At 35.0% G+C, this 19,372-nt stretch overlaps 1 protein-coding gene across 5 annotated transcripts in view; it reads right to left on the reverse strand.

Annotated features, from left to right (window-relative positions):
* Window positions 1-2,458: 2,458 nt before the first annotated feature.
* PHF3 (PHD finger protein 3) overlaps window positions 2,459-19,372 on the reverse strand; it is a 37,653-nt gene continuing 20,739 nt past the window's right edge. For all 5 annotated transcript variants that reach the window (XM_003204420.4, XM_031552600.1, XM_031552599.1 and 2 more), the window contains 11 exons: window positions 18,501-18,678; window positions 16,257-16,407; window positions 15,970-16,126; window positions 14,871-14,987; window positions 13,280-13,408; window positions 12,452-12,587; window positions 11,962-12,160; window positions 9,150-9,297; window positions 7,645-7,734; window positions 7,166-7,361; window positions 2,459-6,086 (listed from right to left, as the gene is read on the reverse strand). In XM_003204420.4, coding sequence (XP_003204468.2) covers window positions 3,913-6,086; window positions 7,166-7,361; window positions 7,645-7,734; window positions 9,150-9,297; window positions 11,962-12,160; window positions 12,452-12,587; window positions 13,280-13,408; window positions 14,871-14,987; window positions 15,970-16,126; window positions 16,257-16,407; window positions 18,501-18,678 — 3,675 coding nt within the window. In that variant the 3' untranslated portion in view covers window positions 2,459-3,912. The remainder of the gene's footprint in view (window positions 6,087-7,165; window positions 7,362-7,644; window positions 7,735-9,149; window positions 9,298-11,961; window positions 12,161-12,451; window positions 12,588-13,279; window positions 13,409-14,870; window positions 14,988-15,969; window positions 16,127-16,256; window positions 16,408-18,500; window positions 18,679-19,372) is intronic.

The raw sequence follows: 19,372 nt of genomic DNA on the forward strand, positions 1-19,372 counted from the left end.
TTGAAGAACTAATTAAGATTCCTTAAAAGTGATACATTTCATTTTTGTACTGCCTCTTGTATTAAACTGACAATCTAGAATTTGTGAACCAAAATAAATGAAATTGTTTGTAATTTTTTTTCTGTTTTAATGATAGGTATTAATAACATACTTAAAATGTGGCCAGAATTTTTAATTTACTCCTATTTATATATACTCTTTAGTATTTATTTTAAAATAATGAAGTCTGATTTTTTTATTTATTTATTTTCAGTAAGCTGGGGCTAGTTTTGTACTTTGCAGATGGATGGTTGTCAATCTAGTATTGTTTGTGAACAAGGACAACTTAGTTTTGGAGAAAAAGCTACATTTCATTAGTATGCACAGCTTCTCTTTTCTAATATTGCAGTTTTATGATTAAGAGTAACATCTGACATTTGTAGGTGGAAAAAACGTATATCTATCTGGGGCTAAATGTGCATGTTTATAAAAATAACATCATTTGTATTCACTTAGTAAGTCCACAGAGACTCTATTCCAGGTAATGAAGTTGCTCTCCCTACCTTCTGAGTTGCTATCCATTACATTATGTAAAAAAGCAAAACTTGATACTGTTTTCATGCTAAAATATTATGTTTAAAATCATTCTCTTTTAGAGGCAAAAAAAGGTATTTCAATTACTGAGCAGAAAAACAAGCTTATGTACACTCAGGCAAAAAAATAGTCTACTGTTTCTCTCCACCAGGGGTCTCCCACGTTTGACCATAAATAATGTCTCAGCTGGAATCTGGGACAGTTGGCAGTCTGCCTACAAGTAAACTTCTCTTACTAACAGCTTTTTTGTCAAGCAACTGCTCTGCTTTAGCTATACACTTTTGGCTTTTATCCCTCTAAATGAGATTTTAAAATTTTACTAGACAAATTCTTAGCCACTGTAAATTGAATTTCCATGACTACATTTTGCATGAATTTTTAATCTCAAAAGTAAATAGAGTTCTTCAATAAATAAAATGCAAAAGCTTTATTCTTTCTGAAAAAGCTGTTATATTCTACGCTTCAGTCACCAATAAAAACAAATAAAGTTATATCTTAATCTGCTTAAGCATAAGATTTGTGATGGCATTTGTATTTCTCATTTGACTGCTGAATTGCTGTATAAATAAAATATGTAGAAATAATAATACTGAATTGCTATCTTTTTTTTTTTTTTACTATGTGAACGTGCTGAATAGCACATGATTAACCATCACTTTCTCACATGGAAATGAAATCCACAGTGGGCAATGATCAGGAACAAGCAACTATTTCTGATTTGTTTTCTCCCTCCTGTAAAGCAGGTCAGGAACAGTGACAACAGGCACAGCAAAACCAGGTGACACACATCAGTTTCCACATAACCAGATGGCAAGGAACTTGTTGCCAACTGTCAAGGATGACTCAGAGATGAGCTGAAGGGCAAGGCAATGGAGCTGCCACAAGATGTTTTAATAGCAATTTGCAAACATCTCAGTTGAGGTTCTTCCTATCCTTTTAAGCTGCTCAGAACTTTCCAGCAATCAGCCTGATACAGCAGAGCTTTCTCCCCCCTATCCAACAAGTTAACAACAGCTCTCAAAGCCTACTCGACATTAGAGCTGGCTCCAGATTCTTGTCTTCATTTCTCTTAGAAGGGCCTTCTATGGCCATGTGATGCTGGGGAAGGGCGCATCTTCAGATTTATTCCATTCACTCTGGGGTTCCTGGTGTACTGCCAGTTCCCCATCAGCACACGCTGCTGTCTGTGGTCCGAGCAGCAATTCAGTGTACAGCAAGCAACAACCAGAGCACTCCTGACAAATACCAACATTAGACAAGTGACTGAAGATGTGGGGAAGGCAGCAACCCCTTACTCCTGCAGCAGTGAGGTTTATTCCCACTACATAGCTCAGATTCTAGGACCAAATTCTGTCAGCTGTTTCTGTCTGTTAATTTAAAATCTTAATAAAACTCTCGCAGTAGAGATGTTCCCCTTTGGCTCTCCAAGAGGCAGATAGTAAAGCACTAGCTAAATCTGGAAAATGTTTATGTATTCTTTCCAAATATTTCTGGTAACTGTGACAGAAAACATTCCCATCTCAGCTAATAGGGCCAATTTTCAGTGATAACAGTTTATTTTCAGAGCTCTTTTGGACAGGTCAAAAGGAGATCTTGACAAGCAGAGCTACTGATTTAAAACTGATTCCAAAACCAAACAAGGGTTTCATTACTTTTTTAAATATTAAAAACCCTGATGTAAATATTTACACAACCCACACGCATATTAATGCCAAACTACTATATAAATCATGGAATTAAAATGATACTAGTTTTTCCAAATTAATTATCACACTACAAAACTTGACAGGTTTACTACTGCTTTGATTACAAGAGGATTTCTTACTTAAGAATCTCAACTATGACGCTGAGAAACATTACTGAATAAAAGTCTGCCACCTCTTCATTTGGTGCAAGGTTTTTATTTTAGTCAATTTGACTGTGAAGCTACTTACTTGTAGGATATTGAAAGGAAATTTTACTTTAAAATACATTAAAATTAGCAAATATTATTAGTGTGTTGTTAAATTTGAAAGATCTTCTCAGAAAGAAGAGGCTTTTCTACAGCAAAGTGCAAAATGCTATGTCCATACAGAAGGTAATGTACTCAAAGTAAAAAAAAACAATACTGAAAAATAGAACAATAAACCTCATTTTTGGTATACATAGTGGAATGTTTGTTTCTAACAGACTCAGCGAAATGACAGGTGTATTCTGAGAAGGCAGGAGATTTCAGCTTGTCTTCAGGTTTTCTTTTTTGGCTTTTTGTTTTGCAGTGGGTGGCTGTCATTATTAGGAATCAATTTACTGCAAGTCCCAATGGGACAAACATTCCTCTACCTTCTTCCCCTCTCTCTGCTCCCCCGGAACTCAGAACAGCGTAGCCATGAAATGTAAAATATATTTCTACATTTCTGCATTCTACAACTTAGCCTGCTAGATTCTTTCAACCTACAGTTTCAAACCTATGAAATCAAACACACACAGTATGTGAGAAAGTTTTATCATTTTAGAATCAAAATATCCCTTAAAATATTTACATTTTACAGTAAAAAGGATAGCAAAACACAAAGTAATGTACAAGCTCAGGTATTCAAGTTTTTGAAGCATGGAAAATGGTCGGAAAAATGAATCAACTACTACAAAACATATTTTCAAGAACTTAGGTTAAAAATGCTTTCTTATTTAAACAAGTGCAGTTTAAAGCAATAACATTCGAGCAGCTCAGCCTTCCAATTTCTGGTCACAGACTGCTTTAGATGCTTAGGAAATACTTGAAAAACTGATGAAATACACTTGAATTACTTTATTGTACTACTGAATAATTTAAAAAACTCTTCACACCATCAAGCATGTTATGTTTTGTTGTAGCATGTGTGGATTCTGAGGTTTTGCTGGAGTCCTTAAAAACAGTGCAATTTACAAAGAAGGTTATTGTATTAAAGTAATCTTTAAAATTATCCGAGCATCTTAAAACAGGAGAGAGCACAAATTACCAAAGGCAACTATATTGCAGACATGACTAAAGCCAGCTTTATCAGCTAAGAAAATTTCTAAGCCTTTATTGCATATTAATAAAAGAAATCTTTAAAATTTTGAATATACAGCAATGTAAAATTTTTAAAAATATTAAACTCCTACTTCTAGCGACAGTTGGTATAATGAAAAAAAGGATGAGTATTGGTACATCGAGTAGTACCAAAACACAGACTGGTTTCTGCAAAACACCAAGACTGAATAAAAAAGATGGCACAATCCTAGCAGGCTGTTGGTTTGTTTGTTTTTTTTTAATAGAAAGTTTTACGACGTAACTCTAATAGTTTACTTAAATAGGACTTTAAAAAGACTGCCTGCATCTTTTTACCTTTTGCTTTTAGATCTGTCACTGTGGTCCCTGTGTCTGTCTCTGCTCTTTTCACTTTCTCGCTCTCTATGTTTCTCTTTACTTTTCTCCCTCTCCTTATCTTTTTCTTGGGCCTGCTCTTCAGGTTTGGGCTTCTCTGTCTTTTTTTCTGGGTTTCTAGTCTCTCTGGGGCTTTTCCCATCAGCACCCCTATCACTGTGAGGAAGTCGCAACCTTTCTTTGTCTCTGTGTCCCTCCTCTCTACTCTTCCTCTCTCTCTCCTTTTCCTGGTTTCTGTCTCTGCGTCTATTTCTTTCAGAATCTTGTTCCCAGTATTTTTCATTGTTCCACTCTTTTTCATGTCTTTCTTTCTTTTGATGGTGAGAGTCACTATAAAATCTTTGTCTCTGTTGGTCGTTTTTTCCTCTACTGAACCCTCTCTCCAAATGCTGCTCCTGTCTGCCCCAAGGATCACTATGACGCCTTTCTGGTCTCCTACTGTCTTTACTCTGAAAAAAATTTTCTGGCCCCACAAATCTTGACTGTTTGTGAGCCACTGGTAGCCCTTGTGCAATGGGTCCAGCATAGGGTGGTGGCTGACCGGATAAATGACCTACAGGTGGCCACGGCATCATTGGATTCTGAGGAAAGCCAAAGCCTGGAGGAGGAAGAAGTTGAGGTGGCAAATGAGGAGGGAATCCAAACATAGGACTGTTTTGTGGAGGGAAGTTAGGAGGTGCAGGAGCTTGAAATTGAAATCCAGGTGGATTAGATTTAGGATGCTGGAAATTCTGTTGTGGAGGTCTAACAGATGAGAAGCTGCCACTTGTTACAGGGCTTGGAACTTTGGAAATAAATTCAGAAGAAGAATTTTCTGTTTCAAAATGAGATGAAGTTGCTGCTGGTCCTATTCTAAACGAGTTCAGAGCCTCAATGTTTTGCATTGCATCTTCTTGTGACTGTTTGGTATCTTCCGCTTGCAATGCACATGTGTTATCTGCTTTTGCTGTGGTTGAACTATACTGCATCTCATTTGTTTGTGCATCACTTGGATACAGGTTTAAGCCTATATCACCAGAAGACTGTTTATTCTCTGGTTCTATTTGATCATTTCCTGAAGCAACCTGTTGGTCTTCATTTTTACTAACATCCCCTTCCTTGTTTTCTGAAGCATTAGTCTGCTGATTTCGCCCAGCTGCCTGTCTAGGGTCTCTTTTAAGATTAATAAATGGTGGTGATTTAGAGGTATTAGCAGTAGTACCTTCAGCAGAACTTACGTTAGTGTTGTTGTCAGTGTTTTTCCCTGCATTTGATGAAGAAGAAAAGCTGGAATTTGTGGTCCTTCTAATTTCCTGTGTGACATTATCCTTGTCAGGTGTCTGCCGCTTTGAATCATTTTCTTTACTTTCTTCAGTTTCTTTATTCTGTGACTGAGCAGATAAATTTGCTACAAATGCTTCGGTGGAGACATCGGGAGGTTTTCCCTTAAGAGTAAGTCCTATCAAAGTTCCAGCATTTCTTGTAGAACTTGAGGACCCTGTAGCTGCTGCATCTGCAGGTCCAACAGTAGCATTAGCAGACTCTTGCGTATTATCTGAACTAGCCTTTGTTTCACTAACTTCAGCAGTTACTTCATCAACATCCATGTTTTCTTCTTTTAAGCTTGCTTGTTCATTTAATAAAGGTATCTCTTCACCAGGACTTGCTTCTGGCTTACTTTGTTCACATACCTGCCCTGTCGTACCCAGGAGGCTTTGAAGAATATCATCCACTGGCAGTGGTTTATTTGCTAGCTCCAAAGTAGAAGGCTGATTCTCCCATCCAACTAGAACACCAGGAAGAAATCTGAGAGGCTTTGGTGGTTCATGCTTGTTACTTTCCACCAATGGTTCAATAACTGCTGGAACATCTTCTACATTAGATGGTTGAGGTTTATTTCTCTGCTTGTGTAGCACAGTTGTGAAAGAATTAAAAAAATCATTTTCCTCTTCTTCTTCTAGTGCCAATTCATTATGAGAGACTTCAGGTTTGCTTGGCTTGCTTTTCTTTTCTGGTGGCGCACTACTCAAGGTACTTTCAGAAACTTCATCCACAAAACTACTAGTAACACTTGTAACAGCAGAAATCTGCCTCTTCATTTTCTGGCGAATTATCAATCCCAGTAATAAATTTGGTCGATGAATTTCAATCCCTGCACAAAATTGTAAGAGCAATGTATTAACTACTTGTGCTTTGGTTAAAGTAATCAGTAAAGTAAAATAAACCACATGCTCTTATAATATATTACAGAAATTCTTCATTTTAAGACATTTGAGATTTCCATCATTATACAGAATACAAAACTTATATAGGATATCTAGTTTTAAAAGAAAAAAAGTTAAATAACTTGTTAGTGTTAGTCTAAGAGAGTTACTTTCTAATGGCAGTGATAGAGAAACACAAGATGAAAAAGAGTGTTAATAAGACCTGCAAGTCCCATAATCAATCTGTGTTAGACAGATTTCTTCAAAGGTTTACCCATGAGTGACTTTCCAAAATGCTTTCATCATTGCAGGAAGGTACTGTGTTTCAAGATACACTACGATCTCTCTCTATGCATTTTGTTTTGTCTAAACGAGGTTCTCACAAAGAGAATTAGGAGTTGTAGCTAATCCTGGATTAGTTTCATCCTATGTAAAATGAAATCATCCTTAATTTTTTTTTTTTTATATAACCAAAATAAATTGACACAAAAAATCAGGCTTAAGCAGCAGCTCCAGCTCCAGTCATTTCTGGAGTTTTTTAATCATTTGTTTTCAGAACTTCCAATGTCCATCCTTCTTGCTTTTCTTCCTTCTTTAAAAAGTTTGGAATGCTCAAGTTTAAAAAAAAGTTAATAGATTTCAAATGATGGAAAATACTGTTTTTAAGTTACAGTCAATTTGGAACTCAGCAGGATTACTATTGTAGGTGAGTTGCACCAGTGAATTTTCTGAGATTGTAAACACAAGGAAACCTAGGCTAGAGGAATTACATAGTAAAACATGAAATAAAATTACTCAAAGTAATATTTTCAATGATACTTAAAAAAAAATCAGAATAATCTTACAGTTGAAAATTAATGTCTTCTCAAGGAAGTTAATAAAACACTATGGAAAAAATCATGACTTGTTTGAACAGAATGACTTATTTTCTATAACATCATTAATTACCTTTTAAAATTTAATTCCCTCTACTGTTATAAGCTTCTATATGAAGTGCTATGATAATAAAGTTCCATGCTGTACTTACCAGGCCCATCAAAAGGCACGAGATGATGTGGGACTTTATCTGAGGAACCTAATGGGATGAGATACAAATCTTTGACTAGCTTCATGTTATTGGCAGCTACACCATAACGTTTTCTACTGCTGAAATAGGCAAATAACAAAGCATAGGATATCTGATCCTCTTCAGTTACAGGGGTAAAGCGAACTACGCAGATTTCCTGTTAACAAAAAGAGAAATAAAAGATCATACATACTTGTGACATGTCAAGCTGTCTCCAAATATATGCATTTCTCTCCAACAAATACATGTGCTCTCAAACAATAAATGAGAGATTAAGGTTAGATAAAAAGAAATTCCACAAGCTGCCAGCCATCCCATTTAATATAAGTATCAGTTTTATCCTTGAATTGTGACATGTCTTGCAAATGTTCCAGGAAAATAAGATATATAGAGTAAACAGAATGTATTCTAAACAGCAAGCACTATGTAAAATTTCTTACCTTGGTCCCTGAGGCTTTGATTTTTTCTACATACTCCCAGACAGTGTGAGGGGATATCCTGCCACCTACCTGAATACTATCAGGTAAATCCTATGAGAAAGAAAAACAAAAATCTGAATCAAACATATCTATTTTATATATTCAAAACATTCTATATTATTATAGTTCTTAAATGCTAATTTTAAAAGTCAGTAGAAGTTACAAGAGTAGAAAAAATAATTTAGAAAATTAATTAAATTTAGATTTTGGATATTTCTATTAGGATTCTCAGTGCAAGATCAATGACTAGTAATGAATTAATTATCACTCAAAGCTTTCATATACACCTTCCTCCAAAACAATTCACCACAGTAACAAAATCGAACTCCATTCCAGAAATACTCAAGTTTCTTTAATGATTAAGCTGCTATGAGAGTCGCACACCTATAGGGAAATATAAGTTTTTAAAATTTAAATAATGAGAAAATATATAACCTACACACTTATGTACATAGAAGAAAAATTGTTCTTAGATACTAATTGAGCTCACTTTTGCTAGTGACATAAACAGACTTCCAGAATAACTTCAGAACAACTTAGGAAAATGAGTTGTTTTGAAATAAAGCAGAAGAATTATACTAAACATACCCTATTTTTAAAACAATCCTTCAACACCAAGAGGTACTATGTGATCTGCAACTGACTGAAGATTTACAGTAAAATGAAGATAAGCACATTAATAGAAGACCTAACACTAATTAGAAGGCTGACGCATCCTGTGTCAACTGGTGAGAAGTAATACTGAGCCTTACATGCTCTTTGATCTTTATTTTATGCTGCAGTGACAACTGTTACAAGTAGTCACATCCTTTTCCTGCTTCTTAGAGCCTGAACAGAATACTAAATAAACATTTTTAAGGTTAATTTAGCCTTACAAGGGCTGTAATTGCATCAGATTAGAAAAAAAAAAATCCAAATCTTGTTACAAACATTTCTATTGTAGAAAAAAAGACTGCTCATAATGTTAACAGAAATCTCCTATAGACACTTTCTTACAAAAACTGATGCTGATTTTTTAATGCTTTCAATTTAAAGGGAAGTTTTCATTTCCTCACCTGTAATTCAGAAAATGGATGCCACTGAGATGATTATTATTTGATTATTTATTCAGTAATAAATTTTGTCCTAACTTTCCTAACACAGAAGATGTTTCATAGCAAATTAGAAACAGTTGAATATTTGCAAAATTATCTCTACAGAAACTGCTACTCATCCTCAAGAAAGATGAGAGAAAAACACCTTAAAATACATTAGAGAACTTGAATCCTGCTGAACCATGGGTTCACTTAGGGCAAACTGAAAAATATTTACTTACACAGATAAACTCTGCCTACCTTCTTTCCTCCTGCAAGCACTGTGTTCACACTTTGCTGTCTTTTATCACTATACTATCATTAGCTTACATGGTAAATAAGTCACTAAAGTTCACAAAAGAGTTGTCCATTCTTTGCAATAAATGTAATTACCTCTGTTAAATACTCAAAAGAGCCAGAAACTGGATAAGCCTTGATAACGAACTTTGCCACGGAAGGCATGTTGATGAAACCCTTCCAGATGAAATTCAGGCGCGCCAGAAACAGACTTTCACATTCTACAGTACCAGGTGTTTCCGATCTTAAAAAAACAAAAAAAAAAATTAAAAAAGACAAAACCACTTTGTTTAGAGCATGACATGTAAATCATCACCTTTCTTCACAAAATAAGCTACCGATCATTAAGAATTTTACTTTTCAGTTAAGAATACCTGAGAGCGTAAGAAAACACATAGGCAGACAAGCCTATTATTCCTCATCTTCCAGAGTAGCAGAAGATATTTCTCATTTCATTTCATTCCATTAAATAAACAACATATTAGCTCAACGCTGTATTTTTGGAGCCTGCAGAAATTATTTTTTCCACGAACTAAAAAATGGTATCACAGAGGACAGAGAAACATGTACAGTGCTGCAGACCCATTAAGATCTATCTTCCCCCTGCAACATGTAGAGAGGGAGAAGACAGCATGCAAACTGCTGGCCTGTCTTCACCCTGCTTTCCTAGCTCCTACTTCTTGCTGCAACGCTGTCCGCCACCTATAGATTCTAGCTGCTCTCACATCCAGGCATCACTTCCACAGGCTCTGTCAGCACCTCTTCTCAGTTTCAACATCATTACCCATACAAAGCAACTTTACCGCCTCACACTTGAGAAAAACAAAACAAAACAAAACAACAACAAAAATAGTCAGCAACTATAGCAAAGCAACTGCAAAAAATAAACTGAAAGATTTAATTTCATAGGAAATTGTTTCTCAGCCTGGGAGCTTCTTCACAGAAAATAATACAGCAACATTTTAGCACTTCTGAACCTATTTAAAAAAAAAATATTCTAGGCATGCTACTATTACTGTTTATCAGTCACTCACTAGTAATAAATGCTGTGCTGTGTGGTAACACAGTAACCTACGTTTCATGCTGTCTACACTAGAAATTATTTCTTTAAATCTTCAGCAAACCATTCTAAAACCAAAGTCCCGTGTCCTTGGTGAAGGACCATGTCCTGATAAAGGTTGCATTCCTGGACTATGGTCAATTCTAAACAAATGAGTCAGGTGTTTTTCTAGAAACTTGTCTCCCAGACCAGAAAAATTATCCTCATAACTGCAATTTAGAAGAAAGTGAAGGTTGAAAGGAAGAAAATGAAGAGAGTTGACAGCAACATCCATACTAGATCAACTACAAGCCAAGGAAAGGGAGAATAGAAGGAGTGGTGAGGAGGAAAATTCATCAGAAAAAAGAAATTGTTCAAGAACAGCTACTGCATTTTCATGTTAAAGGGGTAAGGTGACAGGCCTACAAGTTATGGCTGCTGCTTTCCCTCACTTGCTCTGTGGTGCTCTCCTCAACACAAAAAAAGCTGTTAGCATCTCAGAACACACAATCTGATATTGCTGAAAACAGAACTGTAGGGGACTTCTGGAGATCATCTAGTCCAAACCCCTGCTAAAGCAGTTTCCCTACAGGTTACACAGGAAAGCAGGTGGACTCTTTCCTTTAGACACTTCCTAAGCTTACCTATGAGGATGTTACAGGAGATAGTGTCTAAAGCCTTGCTAAACTAAACTACTCTTCTTTCAAAAGAAGATGCTCCATACATTAAACTCAATGTTGTGACAGCTATTCTCTAACTATCATTTTCACCAGACATCATTGTGGCCAAAGCAAAGGCCTCATGAACCCCGTGATTCAAAAAAATGTTAGGCATGACACAATAATTACTTGCTACAAATAAAGAAAAAAAGGCAACAACCAAACATAAAAACTGCGTAAACAGGCAACAGTATATTAACATTTTTGGAAAAACATTGCTAAGAATATAGTCAGCCACAACACACATGCATTGTGTACATAGCAAAACATAAAACAAAAATAGAGAGCTGCGGTCTGGCTTTCACACGGGGTGCAGAAAGCATTTGTAAATGATAACAAAATCTGAAAGGCAACAACAAAGTATGTAGAGCAGGCAGGAAAGATGTTTGATACAGTAATACTGCACAAGCAGGGGAGGTGCCTGGCAAAAACAAAACTGCAAAAAATCTAATACACACTATTGATAACAGATGAGATTTCTCTATCCTCCTCTCTTTCTTTTTGGAGATAATACAGAAAGAATTAAGCACCAGGAATGAGCAATGGGAAAATTGGTAAGAAAGACTGCATCACTTCAACTCCACCTTCTCACTCCTGAGAAGACCTCTAGTCCCACAACTCTGACAAAGACTATGAACACCAGTGCTAACTGCAAGGCATCAGAGCTACAGTACTACATGCTCAGAGTTAACTGGTGGCAAAACTTTAAAGGGCTAGCTGTTGCAATACACAAGGGTAATAACTGATAAATTGTAAGAAACAAATATCAGAAAAGTCAACTAACTAGCAAAATAATTTTTGAGATTTGAAACTAGCCTGATCCATCACAATTTGTTCAGAGCAAACTCAAATTCCCTAACATTATATATATATATATCTCTCTCCATATAAGCACACATACACCTTCAATAAAGTAATTTATTTTCCCTGAAAGGAATATGAGAATTAGAGGTTTGTAATCACTATACATGTAGCATTATTTATACAAATGCACAGCAGCAATTAGCCCCATTCTTAAGAAGACATGTACAGCCTCCACTATATGAAATTATGAAATGCTATAAAAAAAACAACTAACATTAATCATAATAATTTAACAAGAGAAATAATGTGTTTCACTTAAAAATACTGTTTCTTAAGTTTATATTACTTTGGAAGAGTCGGGAATGATGATTTTGATGAGTCTTGCTTATCATCTTCCAGTAATTCTGAAGCTAAAATACAGGATGTTGAAGAAAGCGCATCTGCAATGCTCTCTGCTTCATTGTCTGATTGCTTCCGTGCAACTCCAACAGACACTTTCACTTTTTTTGCAGAAATATCATCATCAGTAGGTGGTGCCATTCGACCTGCGGAGATGAATTACAATGTTTTGAATATGTTTTGTTTTGTAGTTGGAAAAAAAAAGAAAAAAGTTAAGAGAACTTCCTCAGAAAACATGGAAGATGAACCAAAAATACATTATTACCATTGTAGTGCAATAGGATAAATACATTACGTATCAACAGTAGTACATGCACTCATTAAAAAGATTTATCTGTCTACATTTTATAAATAGAAGGTGACTATCATTTTAAAATTGTAAAACTGCCACATCTTTGTCTGCAAACTGAGAATAAAAATATTTATGTTCTTGTCACCTATGCAGATTTTGCAGTTAAGATCAAAGAGATGATTTTTGTGTTGACTTGTGGTGTCTGGAGATGCAGATTCATTTCCTTCTTTATCTTTCTCAGCTTCCTCTGACTTCTCATGCAACTTCATCATATTAGGTTCCTAAGGAAAGTCAAAACATCTCAGATTTTTTCTTCTGTTAATATTCCTAATGTCACTATTTGCACTGCTTCAATTTATTTATAGTATTTTCTTCCTTTCAGACATAACAGCTGTTTACAAGGGTGCACAGTAATAGGACAAGGGGGAATGATTTTAACTGAGACAAGGGAGGTTTAGGTTAGATATTAGGAGGAAGTTTTTCACTCAGAGGGTAGAGACACACTAGAACAGGTTGCCCAAGGAGGCTGTGGATGCTCCATCCCTGGAGGCATTCAAGGGCAGGCTGGATGTGGCTCTGGGCAGCCTGGTCTGGTGGCTGGTGACCCTGTACATAACAGTGTGGCTGAAACCAGATGATCATTGTGATCCTTTTCAATCGAGGCCATTCTATGATTCTATGATAAAATTTTCCCTTCGAGTCTACAAAGTCTCTGTAACCTAAAAGGCTATGACAAAACCTATATAAATTCATTAGAATAGTGAATAGGTATTCCCAAATATATTTTACATAAGATTTAAAGTATTTTCCACTGTATTCATCAATGAATCAAAAAAAAACAAAAAAAACCAACAACAAACCACCAGGCCTGTAAGTCAAAGTCAGGATGAAAGAAGAATTAAAACAGAATTAACAAGTAATCAGACTTACAACCATGTTATCTATGAACCAAATATGCTGTTCTCTTTCCTACCTGAATTTCCATAACTTCTTGTTCTTTCATTGGTGTTTCACTTTCAATTTCAATTTCACCTTTGTGAGTAATTTTTGTGATAGGTCTTCTTTCAACTTCCCTCTGTTCTTTCTCAATCATTTCAATTGTCTGTAAAAACAAGTTATACTATTTATTTGTTTCCACATAATAAAATTTGGAAATCAGTATATGTAATACATAAAATAAGGACTGTAATCAAGGAATTCTCCATGAATAAAAGAGTATATTCTTATTTTACTAGTGTTAAGCAGTTTCTTCAAGGAAAAACACAAGCACATCATCTAACTTCACTTAAAATACAAGAATAAGGAAACTGTAAAGTAGACCTTCAACACTGAATTTAAATACAAGTAATCCACATTTTCCTAAAGAAAAATTTATTAACTCTTTTTCCATAATGATAGGAATATATAGGAGATAATGTAGGACATAAATACACCTAGATTTATGTAATTTTTCAAGAGCTTGATCTTGAGTACATAAACCTAATAATGTTCTTCCTCAAGAAAAAAAATTAAATATATTCTTCCAGTAATGCATATGCTAAAGACTACTACTTTGCTCTATTGAAAAAAGGAAAACACCGTTAGTTCTAAAATTGCTTCTTAAAGCACATCTCTACTTCTTAATCCAGAAACAGTTTGAATGGGCTGTTCTCAAATCTACTGTATGTCATGGTATCTACTCATTTATTTATTTTCATTAGAAGTCATCCAACATAACAAAATTTCTACTGTCATAAAACCCAAACACAAAACATATATCCCAATTAACACTATCCAAATTTTTTGCCTTTCAGTCCTATATTGGCACATAAATATCAAAGATTCTCCCCAGTACAAATTCAGATTTGTAAATTAGACATCTTAATGCTCTGATATGGCCATTTTTAAATAGCTATGCTTAGTTGTCATTTGTTAACTATTGTCAGTTTTTGGGTTCTTCTATAAAAGTAGTAACACAGCTCTTACTATTCCTGCTTCTCCTTTTAAACTATCAACACAGTTATAAATATAGCATGTCTTGCTATTTCAAGGAAAGTAATGCTTAAAGTAACCTAATAAACTTCCTATACTGCGTATTATTATTTATTTCTTTAGATGGTTTTCAGATTGGCAGATAACATTTTCAGCTCCAGACTTCTTGGTGGGTGAGATGCAATGTTCCATCGACATGTAAGTTATAAACAGCTAGTTGACTAGTTATGTCTCGCTAGTTCTAAGAGATCTCTCACCCTGGTTAGAACTGTTCTATAAAGCTCCAACTAGAGCTTTAAAATCTTGCTGGAAAGATACAAAAGCCTTTCCTTTTGAGACATAATTAAAAAAAAACAGAGTAGAAACAAAGCTACATCGTTTCTCCCCTTCAGGAATTTACTAGAGTTCTTTCACTTCTGTACTAACATCTCCTTTCAGTTTTGAATACTCAATAAATTATGGAGGTCTTCCTGACCAGTTGGAGTTGATTTACGTGACATGCATTCTGTTCCTTCTAAATACACTTAACCTGGAAACAGAAGTTAAATACACTTAGGCAGCCAACTAAACAACATTAAGTTGACAAATCTCACGTGTCTGTTTTCTCTTTGTCTCCAAGCAGCCAGTTCTTTGGAGGCCAGTTCTTCTGGGCTCATTTTTATTAGATGGTCTGGAGTAACCTCTCCTTTCAGTACTTTTTTGAACAATATCTAGAAGAAAAAAGAAAACTATTGCTGTGGAGACAAAAACAGCTCCTAACAGAAAACAAAGTAGAAGAACAACATTCAATATACTCTCTATAAACATGAGTATTGTTTAAAATATTCTCTGTATGAGAAACACTACTAGACTTTTTTTTTTTTTAAGATAAAAATCTTAATTCCAGAGTCCCCTCTTTAGTCTACATCTACATACACCCTTAATGATCAGCTGTATGATTAACCGTTGTTGCAAAAATAGAAATTTTATGCCCACTGCAGCAGTAACAGACTTTTCTGTAAAGCTGTAAATTCTCTGTACAACACAACAGAAAAAAGCTAATAATAAAGAGAATATCTGTGCTTCTTGATTGACTTAAGTGAATTCTAAGGGGCATGTAGGTAGGAGGGAGGACTTACATTACTTGGCAGCATGAGCAAACAAAGCAAGCCACTTAGAGAAGTTAGCCTGCTCATACAATTTACAGTCCATTATTACTAAAGAGCAAGAGATTGAAAAAAGAAACTTGATCAGAACAGAGTACAAATGATCAGAATAACTGACAAAAAGTAAAAAAGACAAGCTAAAATGGCCATATCAAATAATGGGCTTACAGAAAGCCAAAACTACAGTGAAACAAGCTACATGAAGAAACAAAAAAAGAAAATTATGAGAAAAAAATACACATCAGTAGTAAAGACTACTTTGACAAGGCAAGCTACATTCACTACAATCGGAAATCTGACTACTAAGTACACTGAGAGCAAAGATTTGAAGAATTAATGGTAGGGAAAAAAAAAAACACAAAGAAACAGAGAAGACTGGGTATGCAACAAGAGGACAAAACATCAAAGAGACAAGGAAACACAGAGGAATAATAATGAACAAGATTAATTCTGAGAGGCTTAATAACGTATTTTCATAGAAGACTGTTCCTTTAATACACAGTAAATAAGGGATTTCAACAAATCATTACAGACAAGTAATACATACATTATTTTTAGGATCTTTTAGATTGAACATTAAACTTCTATATTTGTTCTTATATTTTGAGTCAGTGTCTCGAAAAAAAGAAAACAGTTCTCTTTCAATCCTTGTGGCAACTTTTGCTGCTCTCTCCTCAGGAATCTTTAAACTGGAGTCTGTCAACCTGCAAGAGAATAGAAGGGCAAATACAATAATTACCAATTATTTCCAAATATTATTTCCCCTCTGTTTTCTTCTGAAAGAAAATACTTGCAAACACAAATTAATAAATGCATTTCATTATATATTCATACCTTTTCATCAGAATTTCCTTAAGAGATTGCTTAACGCTATGTCTTATCTGATCAGCAGAAGGTTTGGAAGCTGGCACGGTTGGTAAATGCGCTGCACTGACTGGTCCTTTCTCATTTTTCTTTTTCTTAATTTCTTGTTTCTCATGAGCACCTACAAAAACACAGAGTTAAAAACCATAAGCTGCATGGCCACTACAGTAAACATTTTCTTTGTCTGTTTTCTTTTGGGATCTGGAGATTCTGGTCAACAGTAAGTTGCACCTCAGCCAGTAACGTGCCCTGGCAGCCCAAAGACCAATTGCACCCTGGGGTGCGGTTCTTAACCAGAAGGTGGTCGACATGGAATAGCAGGCAAAGCCCCGAACTGCTGGAGCTCAAGGAGCATTTGGACAGTGCTCTCAGACATTGGGTTTGAATTTTGTGTAGTCCTATTTGGAGCCAGGAGTTGTATTTGATGACCCTTGCAGGTCCCCGCCAACTTGGGATATTCTACTAAGACAAATTTTTCCATTGCTACATTGAGAAAAAAAGTATATGGGGAGGCACTTACCACAAGCATATTCAATGTTACTTTAAAATGTAATTTTTCATTAAACTTAGCATTCTTGAATATGATAGCCATCAAAACTACTCCAATCATGAGAATCTCAGCTGCCAGTTCAGGTAAAAGACAGTCTCAAACATGGCCACTATAACGTTTGTATCATAAATAATAACAATCATACATTGTGTATGATTTCAAAAAAATATATATATATATATAAACAATATACATTTATACCCAAACTACAATCATTTCAACAATCACTTCAAATTTTAATTTGCAAAGTTTCAATTGACTACTCATGTCTCAGCTTATGCATATATCCCTAATATACAGTAGTTACCTTCTTTTTATGAAATTAAAGAGAAAAATGTTAATTTATTCATTTTTTTTACCCTGAAAAAGAAAAAAGAAACAACTAAGACTAATGAAGACCTAGCTTTATGATTGATGGTAAAAAGAACATTTTGTTCATTATTTCCTTTAACTATTGAGCACAATTTAAAACACTTCAATACCAGAAGCATACTACCTTTTCAAGTAACTAGAAAAGGACAGATTTTATTTTCCATGGGGCAGAATGTGTATTTCAAACATCAGCTGTGTAATTAATGTGACCATCAGCCCTACCAAGATTATAAATTCTCTTTTCTCACTAGGAAGGCAGTAAAGACTGGATACTGTTGTCATACTTTTACACTGTGATTTGATATGCTAGACTTATTAAGTAAAGCAGCTTTAATAATGCTTTTATTTGCTCATCTCCTCTTCAGAATTGGATGAAGAGCTAAGTTGAAACATTTTTAAAAATCAAATGAAGCCTGAGAGTGTCAGGGGACATAGAAAGTTTCCACATGCAAGCAATATTTCAGACAAATTTCAACCATCTGAAAATACAGTCCCATAAGAGGGAAATGATAGGCAAGATTAGCAATAAACAGTGCTCTATAAGCATCCTAAAAAGCAGTTAAAGTAAGACAAACTCACTGCTTATCCATTTTTATGCTAATTGCCCTAAACGAGATTACCAAGCCATCCAGTTTAAAAGTGATCTTCAGGTTAATTCTTACTCAACTCATCACTGAGATACCCTTTTGTCACTTCCTAATTCAATTAATACATTTTAGAACAATTCAATGATTCCACAGATGCCGAAGACTCATTTCACTCATGCAATATGTAGTTGGAAAAGGTTGTTAGCTATTCTGCGACTCAGAACTTGAACAGTACAGTATCTAAAGTCTAAAGGATGCCATTCAGTATCAAATACTTACATTTAGATTTACATTTAATCCTGATACATTCGATTCTTTTCTTCCACGAAAAAAGTTTCTAGAATGTCAAAACTGACAAACCACCAGAAAAGCAGATTTTTTTGAGACATGAATTCAAAGTTTGAGTTTAGGATTTAAAGACAGTTCTCATACAAAATCTCACTAGCACTGCTTCTAAGATTTCAATACCAGATCACAGGAATTCCATCTTACCATGAACTTAAGAGTACTGTTTCCTAAAAGGGAGATGGGGAATGCAGGTAGGTTTATTCTGAGGGAAGATATGTACCTTTCATCTCTCAAATAAAATTTCAAATGAAAATCACTTGCAGGAATAAAACATTTAAAAATTGATACTACATAGAAAGTCACTGTCCTTCACTGTACACATCAGTTACAGCATGGAGTACTTTTCTTAGTCATTACCTGATTTTGTGGACTTTTCAACCGCATTAAGTGACTCTTTACTAATTTTTTCTCCTTTTTCTTCAGAGGACCGCCGAGGAATTACAGCAGTTTGTGATGCTTTACGAGCAGGAACATGTTGGCCTTTTTTAGTATCTGAGTCTCTGGATTCTGATAAGTTCTTCCCATCACCAGAATCCTGAAACATTCACACGATAACATTCTACTGAATGCTGTAATGAATCACAGCATAACTACCGTGCATTTTTCTCAAATTTTTAAGTATACAGGTATAGTAAACCCCCCAGAAGTACACACACCAACATGTAATGCCATCTTGCAAGTTACTGGACAATATCTCAAATTGCTACCAACTACTGACTGACAATTTCCTTGAAAAACTGGCCCAAGGCAATTTGCAGTTAAGCTCTATGTGGAAAAACACTGTGTTTAGCTGTCAGGGAAACTAGAACTTCCCATAACCAGTTTTAGCCACGCATTCACAGGAAGCCACATATGAGTACATGTAAAACAAAACAAACCAAAAGAAAATCTGATCAATGTTAAACAGAAGAGCTTACATGTCAGAATCACAGCAATGCTATAAAACAAAAAACAATCAATGACGATTAAGTTATGCTAAACATGATACAATATGTCAAAAGACTGAGTAAGTTTAATAAAAAGCAAGTCACCTCACTGCTCTTGATAAATAAGAGAAAGTAGAAAGATACTAATTAAAACATCAAGCATTTTCTTCTAAATCAAATCTAAAGTAAAATTGTCAAAACTAATGCTGTTTTCACCTAGTCCCATAGATGTATGCTTTATATTATATAGCAAATTGATAGATGCCTAAGAAAAGTGGCTGGAGTTCTGAAGGCAAAATTCAC

The sequence above is a fragment of the Meleagris gallopavo genome, chromosome 2 (genome assembly GCF_000146605.3).
Source record: "Meleagris gallopavo isolate NT-WF06-2002-E0010 breed Aviagen turkey brand Nicholas breeding stock chromosome 2, Turkey_5.1, whole genome shotgun sequence".
Lineage (NCBI taxonomy): Eukaryota > Metazoa > Chordata > Aves > Galliformes > Phasianidae > Meleagris > Meleagris gallopavo.